Source organism: Camelina sativa, chromosome 7, assembly GCF_000633955.1.
Source record: "Camelina sativa cultivar DH55 chromosome 7, Cs, whole genome shotgun sequence".
In the NCBI taxonomy this organism is placed as follows: Eukaryota; Viridiplantae; Streptophyta; class Magnoliopsida; order Brassicales; family Brassicaceae; genus Camelina; species Camelina sativa.
Window position 1 is genome coordinate 2,920,233 of NC_025691.1, and position 8,894 is coordinate 2,929,126.

The 8,894-nt window shown below is 39.7% G+C and overlaps 3 protein-coding genes and 1 pseudogene across 4 annotated transcripts; 2 read left to right on the forward strand and 2 right to left on the reverse strand.

Moving 5' to 3' along the window:
- Nucleotides 4-1,017, reverse strand: LOC104700051 (uncharacterized protein At4g28440-like). The gene is made up of 2 exons (XM_010415497.1): nt 570-1,017; nt 4-194 (listed from the first exon to the last, which is right to left on the reverse strand). Exons 1-2 carry the CDS (start codon nt 910-912, stop codon nt 4-6), a joined length of 534 nt encoding a protein of 177 aa, XP_010413799.1. The 5' UTR covers nt 913-1,017.
- Nucleotides 1,126-3,659, reverse strand: LOC104700052 (annotated as a pseudogene).
- On the forward strand, nt 3,909-7,052 carry LOC104700053 (protein FRIGIDA-ESSENTIAL 1-like). 2 transcript variants are annotated; one of them, XM_019227388.1, is made up of 5 exons: nt 3,909-4,168; nt 4,485-4,614; nt 4,731-4,957; nt 5,700-5,798; nt 5,907-7,052. In XM_019227388.1, the coding sequence occupies exons 1-5, from the start codon at nt 4,048-4,050 to the stop codon at nt 7,034-7,036; spliced, it is 1,707 nt and encodes a 568-aa protein (XP_019082933.1). In that variant the 5' UTR covers nt 3,909-4,047; the 3' UTR covers nt 7,037-7,052. The 2 variants fall into 2 exon arrangements, with proteins under 2 accessions (XP_019082933.1, XP_019082932.1); XM_019227387.1 differs by having other exon boundaries at nt 5,700-7,052.
- On the forward strand, nt 7,057-8,299 carry LOC109125382 (protein FRIGIDA-ESSENTIAL 1-like; the record flags this gene model as incomplete). Its single annotated transcript, XM_019226972.1, has 2 exons — nt 7,057-7,926; nt 8,016-8,299. Coding segments are annotated over 2 exons (900 nt in total), but the record flags the coding sequence as incomplete, so codon positions are not given.

The following is an 8,894-nucleotide window of genomic DNA, read 5'->3' on the forward strand; positions in this document are numbered from 1 at the left end:
AGATCATTCCTCAACGACATTGACGAGCTCATACTCCACAAGAGACAAATTGTTGTCCTCTTTAACAGTAATGTCAACCGGTTCAGTGACCTCAATGCGACCCCATTTGTCAACAGCAAGCCTCATCGATCCCTTGAACATATCTATCTTTGCATTCCGGATATTCACAGTAGCTCCTGGTTTCATCAAGTCCACTACACCCACAAAAGAACGACTTATATTATCCCCCAAAAGCAAAGTGTTCTAACCACCAAATTCAATATCAGAGCAGTACAAATCCTAGAGAGCCGTATTTAATCAACAAAATCTATAATTCTAGCAAATGAGTATAGGTGATGTCAATGAAGGTTCCAAGAGAACAAGGCTTCAAGTATCCAACATTTGAATTCTTAACACAATAGCAACAATGTTTTGAAGCTAGAATCTGATTGAGAGGTGACATACAGATTCGATCAAGACTAAGAAGCTCCAAAGGATTTGACAGGTAATTCAAAAAAAAGAAACATAAATAAACCAAAAATTATAATGTAAAAGAACAAAATTGCAAGAGAGGAATGGGATGAAGTCACCTTGATCGTTGCGAGCAGTGAAGAGGATACAAGCAGTCTCATCACCAACGAGACACTCAGAGATCCGAGCAGGCCGGAGATGAGAAGAAGCACCACCAGTAGGCTTCTGAGTTACGGAATTCTGATCGACGACTTTAACAGTCAAAGTGTGACTGCTCGTTCCTGGTTTAAGCTGATCCACCTTCACGAACACCGGTTTCCTCTTCTCCTGAGGAGTCTGCTGCTGTGGTTGATTCCGAGCCGGTGGCGGCGGCGGGTTTCTTCCTTGTCGCCGCGGCGGAGGCGGTCCGTTTCTTTGCCGTGGTCTATGCTGGAAATTGTCGTTGCTCGTGTTTGACGCCATTGGGGGGACTGAGGTCAAAAATCTCGAAACGAACAAAATCTCTTTCTTCTTCGATCTCTTTAGAAGTAGAAATCCCTAGAGAGAGAGAGGGATGAGTCTTCTTCTTCTGATGATTCTTTTTTAGTGGAATTTACTATTTTTTCTCAACTTTTATAAAAAATTAAAAAAGAAAAAGAACGAAAAAAAAAAAAAAAGCAGTTTGAGGCAGCCACGTCAATCTAAGACCAAAGTAAAATTAATCAAAAGATGTTTGGTGTAACTCTGTTGTAATTACTCAAATGGTAACTACTGATCTACTCAAAATCAACTAAAATCCAAGGAGTGTTACAGTGTGTTTTGGAGATATAATAAGTTTCATAAAAAGTGAGAGAAAGCTTTGTCTGAAACAATGACACATTCTGGCTCTGTAATTTGTTTATCTGGTGACTCTGTAAGCCTACACAAAACAAAAACCAAACGAGTGTGAGAGAGATATTCTTTATGTAGTAATCTTCTACTTAACACCATAACCACAAACATAATATGTTTTTTTGTTACCTTGATCTGTTTGAGCAGGTTCTTGGCGCGTGCGTCTGTCTTGAAATGATCACGAACAGGCTGTGGTAAAAGGAGGTAAATATTCTTGTTGTAAAGGTTTTCCGAAATACTATTCGTTTCTATCTTTCTGTTAATATATAAAAGAAACTTTATCTTACTTGCAAAATCTTGTTCAACGAGTTCATCAGGCCTTTCTTTAGATCTCCGGGGTGCAACTCACCGCTTTCATATTCAGTAGCAATGTCTTCAAAGGTTTTGTAGGTCCTAACATTCGGAAGACATTCCACAGCAGGATCAGTATCGCCATCTTAATAACATATGTAATAGGATTACACCAAAATCCAAATTGTATTTAAAATTGAGCAAGCGACTATGATTATTTTTAGCAAAAACGGATAAAAACTCACTTGTTGCCGCCATATTCTTCATTACGCTCAACTGTGAACTCATCAAACCATGGTAGAATGATGTATTTGATGTATTCAAGGCATGGGTTGCCTTGAACAATTTTTGGAGGACAATAAGCTTTCTTGATCTTCACATTAACTTCAGCCTAAGAACGACAAGACCTTCAGAACTAGTCAATAACTGTGAAAAATCTCTTCTCTACTTTTGTTAACTTAGAAAATTTGCTGAGTTACAGTTACCTCCTCATCTTCCATAAAGATGGCAGATAACGGATCACTTTTGGACATTTTTTCTTGCCCTTGTTGGAGACCAGGAAGCATATCTGTAAGTAGTTACAGCTAACAGATGATTAACCACCGCTAGTCCTGGAAATATATGGTATAAAAGAAGTAAAACATGAAAATGTAGAGCATACGGTGCGACAAGATTATCGGTTTGTTTTTCCTCTTTATGTCATCACAGTATTCTCTCGCAAATATCAGCCTACAGATGTATAATAAACGTTTTTAACAGCAATCACAGAACTCATAAGCCAGATACACATAATATAACATTAGACTGAGTGAAAAAACGAACTATATATACATCAACAAAATATGGGCAAGAGAAGTTTTAAACTAAGGAAAAACACATATAAAAGTACCTCGAGGAAAAAAATATCAGCACATTGCATGCATGGGTAAAGGATCTGAGCAGCACTCAGTTCATCAGTCTCACTACGTCCCATGATCTGCACACACCTACAAGGAAAAGATACAGAGTCATTCAGGTCCCATTCATTTCCCTCGCATAAATACATCCAAGCATGGAGAAGATTAAAGAAAAAGAAACCTTAAAATTCTAGGGAGCTTGTTTTTGCGAGCAATGTCCATCACAAGAGGCCAGTACTTATCGGCCTTGGAATTAATTTCTTCAGACGACCACAAAAACTCAACTTTGTCATTGTCCATCCCAGCGGCCTTCCATATCTCTTGGAAGTATTCTCCAACCACTCTGATTTTCTTCAAGTCACCGCCCATTTTGTTGTTCAACTGAGCAAACCAATCAGCGATCCAAATTTTCACTCTGCAACCAGCTGAAGTCATTTTGTTCACATTAATGACCTTCATCACTCCCTATTAGGAAACAACAGAACAAAACAGATTAACAGAATTAGCCCAAGCTTCCCACATTGTATAAAGTAATGGAATAAAGTAGCATACACTATACATGACAAGTTAAGTAACAATGGCAGCTAAAGTTTAAACTGAAAACACCTCAAGAGATAACTGACCTGAGCAATGTGCATCCTTCCTGATGGTTCAAACCCATCATAACAAATCGGAGCAGCCTTCTTAGAAAGAAGATTCTTAAGCTCTTCCTCCTGTATGCATTCCTCACCAATGCTTCTTACAATTCTGTATCTCTTCTCAACCTCTTCACTCATCCTGTCGAATTAGTCAAGTTTTTGAATCCACCACACCAATTACCAAACAACAAACAATGCAACACTTCAAAATTGGACAAGTTATCAATTTTAAAAAATACCATACCCTAAATTGATATAGCCGGACTAAGAGGAAACGCTCTAATCTCCATGAGAAAATCAAATAATCCAAACTTAAATTGAAGAGCTAAACTGATGATGGGAAGAAAACTCACTGTAATCCAGCGGAGGAAGAAGGTGCCTGACTTGATGAAACGGAAACAGTCTCCATTTCCGACGAAAGTTTGTTAACGGTCTCCGAAGATTGGTCCGCCATCAAAAACTAGCCGGCGGCGAACGAAGGCTTGTTAGGGTTTTTTCTTTTTTCCACCAAATTGCGAACTGTGCCGGAGTTAACGTGGAACAGAACGCCACTACGCTTCACGTTTCTTCACGGTTTGATTTCGGTTTTCCTTAATTTTTTGTTTTGGTTTAATCCGGTTAGCTTAAAAGATAAAAACAAGCACATGCGAAATTAGGAAATATTTGCTTAAAATGTTAATTGGAATTTAATATTGGGCCTTAAGCTTTATATAATTTAGGAAAGGCCCATTAGATATATAAATGAGTACGGGTCTTTGTAATCAATGGTGTGGTTTCGATACCAAACGTATTCTGGGAGAGATCAGGAGGACTCAACCAAAACAGCCAGCTTCCGTCCTCCGATCACGCCGCAGTAAATTTTACCACACTCTGGGTTTGTTTACCTCGCCGGAGACTTCAAGATGTCTGATTCCGACATGGACATTGACGATGATGAGGTCGAACAAAAGGTGCAAGTACATACAATTGGAGGCGAATCTCAATTGCTTCATAAACCAATTCAAGCTCCCAATCCCCAGAACGGTTAGTATTTGATTGAATTCGTGATTTGGTGCACGGTTTTGTTGATTGATTGTGTCAAAGTTTGTGAATTGATTTGATGGAAACACCTATTCTAATTGGAACTGATGAATTTATTTGTTCTAGAAGACAAGAGAGAATTATTAAAATTGACTAGATTTAGCTCTGATGAGAGGTTCGAAGACTTGAATGGTTTTGGTTGTAATTAGATTGTCACTGAAGCTCTCTTGTAAAAATTGTAGCTTTAACACGAAGTAGGCAAGTTCATTTACTGTTACAGTCTTACAGAACTCAAAGTTTTGTACTTTTGTTTCTGTAGGAAACTCTTTTGTTCATTCAAACTCGTCCCATGTAGATGTGAAGAGGCATTCTGTAACAACACCTTCAAATGAGCAAGCAAATATCATAAAGGAACAAGCTTTTGCTCAAGATAATGGAACTTTATCAAGGTTATGGCAAATTTTTTTCCTGTTAAAGTTTTACTGAAACTGAGCTTAGGAGTATGAGCCTTCTGTATTTTCCATGTTTTTGAAGTCATTATACTGAAAGATGATTCGTTTCTCAGATTTCCTGCTCCGGGTATAACGCCAAACAGTTTTTTCCCTGCCGCCGGTGAAGGGAATGAGCCAGAACAAAAACGTGCAGCTCATCTCTGCAAGTTTTTTGCTAAAGGGTGGTGTTTCAACGGGGTTTCCTGCAAGTTTCTACATGTGAAAGAGAATTCAAATTGCACTAGTCAACAACAGCCGGAAAATAACATGGCTGGAAGCAGTTATATCCAGTCTGATGTAGGTATGTAGTACCATTGGAATATTCTTTTGAAGATTTTGATATTTGTGATCCTGTGTTGAAGCAGTTCCAACAATATAGAGGTCGTTGAATACTTCTGGCCTTGTGGGGGTTAATTGCTCTTCATGAATTAACAAATACATTATTTTGCTTTTGTTTATTCAGCAAGAAGAATATCAGACAGCAATNATCATAAAGGAACAAGCTTTTGCTCAAGATAATGGAACTTTATCAAGGTTATGGCAAATTTTTTTCCTGTTAAAGTTTTACTGAAACTGAGCTTAGGAGTATGAGCCTTCTGTATTTTCCATGTTTTTGAAGTCATTATACTGAAAGATGATTCGTTTCTCAGATTTCCTGCTCCGGGTATAACGCCAAACAGTTTTTTCCCTGCCGCCGGTGAAGGGAATGAACCAGAACAAAAACGTGCAGCTCATCTCTGCAAGTTTTTTGCTAAAGGGTGGTGTTTCAACGGGGTTTCCTGCAAGTTTCTACATGTGAAAGAGAATTCAAATTGCACTAGTCAACAACAGCCGGAAAATAACATGGCTGGAAGCAGTTATATCCAGTCTGATGTAGGTATGTAGTACCATTGGAATATTCTTTTGAAGATTTTGATATTTGTGATCCTGTGTTGAAGCAGTTCCAACAATATAGAGGTCGTTGAATACTTCTGGCCTTCTGAGGGTTAATTGCTCTTCATGAATTAACAAATAAATTATTTTGGTTTTCTTATTTTATTTAGAAAGAAGAATATCGAACAGCATTAGAGTTTCCCACTTAATGGAAAATGGCGTGACACCTTCGCATACCAGAGAGGATTTATCTTTCGTGAATCCCCCAGGTTCTCAGAGAGTTTTCTCCTCCATGTCTTTCGTCAATCCCCCAGGTTCTCAGAGAGTTTTCCCGTTCAATAACGAGATGCGCTTTTTGCCTTCGTCTGAAAACATAGGAAGAGAGAGTTTGCAGCAAACGTGTGGTGCTGCTTTCACTGACAACAGGTCTCTAGTTATTAATAACAGCAATTCCTTCACATTGAGAAGCAGCTTTGTTCATCATGAGCATAGATCTCCTATCAGTTCCTATTTAAAACCAGACATTGGATCCTCTGGACCAGCCTGGACAGGATCTTTGTCCAGTTCTGTAGCTTCTGTTCCCATGAATGAGGGTGCTTCTACCGTGGCGAACTTTAAAAAGGAGGATAATATATATGGATCTCGATCACTTCCAACGCTGCAAGAGAGTCAGGCAGCTGTTTCTTCTGAGAAAGGTGCAGCAGGCAACACAACTAGCAGTAGAAAGAAAGTTTCTTCAGATGATTGGGAACCTTCTGAACCCTTTAAAGCATCGTTTACAATTCCACCTTATATACTTCCCTCGTCTGATGCCCTCTACGATCCTTTCACGGATATAGAGAATCTAGGAGACAGATCTCGTAATGCTTCATTGTCAAGTAAAGGAGAACAGGCACGGAAAAATTCTCGCCAGCAGAAAGATGGTGATTCTGGTAGTGGTACCCAAGCACGGGAATGCAAGAATGATGATAAAAGCAGTTCATGCAGTCAAAATCAACACCAAGAAAGTGTGGCGAGAAGGAGTTTGGAACCACATGGAGTAGTGGAAGGGGTGGCTACTTCAGTGGTTGATCAAAATGACACAGCAACACCTAGTAAAGAGATTTCTTCGGCGGCAGCTGCAGAGAATAGAGTTGTTTTGAAAAGGAGCAAGCCTGCAGGGCATGATGCTTGGCATAGAAGTGATGGGTCTTCATATAAAAAGACATTGAAATCAGATGAGATAGATGGTGAAGTGAGGTCAGATGCGGAGATAAAAGTAATGAGACAATTCCGAACTGCAGTTGTGGAAACCGTTAAAGAAATGTTGAAACCGTTGTGGCGTGAAGGTCGTCTTACCAAAGATGTGCATAACATGATAGTTAAAAAAGCTGCGGAGAAGGTAGTAAGCGCCGCAGTCCAGTTTCATCAGGTGCCAACTGACACCGGATCAGTTGATCAGTATCTTGGTTTGTCTGCAACCAAAATTGTGAAGCTTGTCGAGGTGAGTTTCTTAGACCGAAATTAAACACAAATGACCAGGGGTAAGCATTGNAGGGGAATAATATATGTGGATCTCGATCACTTCCAACGCTTCAAGAGAGTCAGGCAGCTGTTTCTTCTGAGAAAGGTGCAGCATGCAACACAACTAGCAGTAAAAAGAAAGTTTCTTCAGACGATTGGGAACCTTCTGAACCCTTTAAAGCATCGTTTACAATTCCACCTTATATACTTCCCTCGTCTGATGCCCTCTACGATCCTTTCACGGATATAGAGAATCTAGGAGACAGATCTCTTAATGCTTCATTGTCAAGTAAAGGAGAACAGGCACGGAAAAATTCTCGCCAGCAGAAAGATGGTGATTCTGGTAGTGGTACCCAAGCACGGGAATGCAAGAATGATGATAAAAGCAGTTCATGCAGTCAAAATCAACACCAAGAAAGTGTGGCGAGAAGGAGTTTGGAAGCACATGGAGTAGTGGAAGGGGTGGCTACTTCAGTGGTTGATCAAAATGATACAACAACTCCTAGTAAAGAGATTTCTTCGGTAGCAGCTGCAGAGAATAGAGTTGTTTTGAAAAGGAGCAAACCTGCAGGGCATGATGCTTGGCATAGAAGTGATGGGTCTTCATATAAAAAGACATTGAAATCAGATGAGATAGATGGTGAAGTGAGGTCAGATGCAGAGATAAAAGTAATGAGACAATTCCGAACTGCAGTTGTGGAAACCGTTAAAGAAATGTTGAAACCGTTGTGGCGTGAAGGTCGTCTTACCAAAGATGTGCATAACATGATAGTTAAAAAAGCTGCGGAAAAGGTAGTAAGCGCCGCAGTCCAGTTTCATCAGGTGCCAACTGACACCGGATCAGTTGATCAGTATCTTGGTTTGTCTGCAACCAAAATTGTGAAGCTTGTCGAGGTGAGTTTCTTAGACCGAAATTAAACATAAATGACCAGGGGTAAGCATTGTTGCCTGATAATCTGAAAACTTCCTCTATTCATTTGCAGGGGTACGTTGAAAAGTACGGTAAACCCTGAGTTATCAAACCAAATGCCACTTTGGTGGCGATGGCAATGAGCTCGAATGGACGAGATTCTTGTAAATTATGTCATCCTTTCTTTTTCGTCAATTAGGATTTAGTACGTACCACCTAAATTCTTTTGGATCTCCATTTTCTATCCTTTAAAAATAATGGAACAAGGTTGGAAGTGGAGCTTGGTGGAGGATATGTGTATATATACAATTGTAAAACTCTTCAAAGCTTAAATTAGACTTTAAAAAGTTTTTCACCCTTGCAAAGATGATAGATACATATAGAGGTGGTTGCTTTGGAAGCAGATGGAGGGGAAAACAGGGAGAGACCGAATAATGAATGTTTTAAGGTATGTTCTCGATCATCTTGACTTTGTCNTGGAGTAGTGGAAGGGGTGGCTACTTCAGTGGTTGATCAAAATGACACAGCAACACCTAGTAAAGAGATTTCTTCGGCGGCAGCTGCAGAGAATAGAGTTGTTTTGAAAAGGAGCAAGCCTGCAGGGCATGATGCTTGGCATAGAAGTGATGGGTCTTCATATAAAAAGACATTGAAATCAGATGAGATAGATGGTGAAGTGAGGTCAGATGCAGAGATAAAAGTAATGAGACAATTCCGAACTGCAGTTGTGGAAACCGTTAAAGAAATGTTGAAACCGTTGTGGCGTGAAGGTCGTCTTACCAAAGATGTGCATAACATGATAGTTAAAAAAGCTGCGGAGAAGGTAGTAAGCGCCGCAGTCCAGTTTCATCAGGTGCCAACTGACACCGGATCAGTTGATCAGTATCTTGGTTTGTCTGCAACCAAAATTGTGAAGCTTGTCGAGGTGAGTTTCTTAGACCGAAATTAAACA

Bases quoted from the DNA above. Each gene is read 5' to 3' on its own strand.
- LOC104700051 (XM_010415497.1), bottom strand. From the start codon at position 912: ATGGCGTCAAACACGAGCAACGACAATTTCCAGCATAGACCACGGCAA. The intron at 195-569 runs GTGACTTCATCC...TTGTGGGTGTAG, and splicing joins CACTGCTCGCAACGATCAAG to TGGACTTGATGAAACCAGGA.
- LOC104700053 (XM_019227387.1), top strand. From the start codon at position 4,048: ATGTCTGATTCCGACATGGACATTGACGATGATGAGGTCGAACAAAAG. The intron at 4,169-4,484 runs GTTAGTATTTGA...TTGTTTCTGTAG, and splicing joins AGCTCCCAATCCCCAGAACG to GAAACTCTTTTGTTCATTCA. The intron at 4,615-4,730 runs GTTATGGCAAAT...TTCGTTTCTCAG, and splicing joins GATAATGGAACTTTATCAAG to ATTTCCTGCTCCGGGTATAA.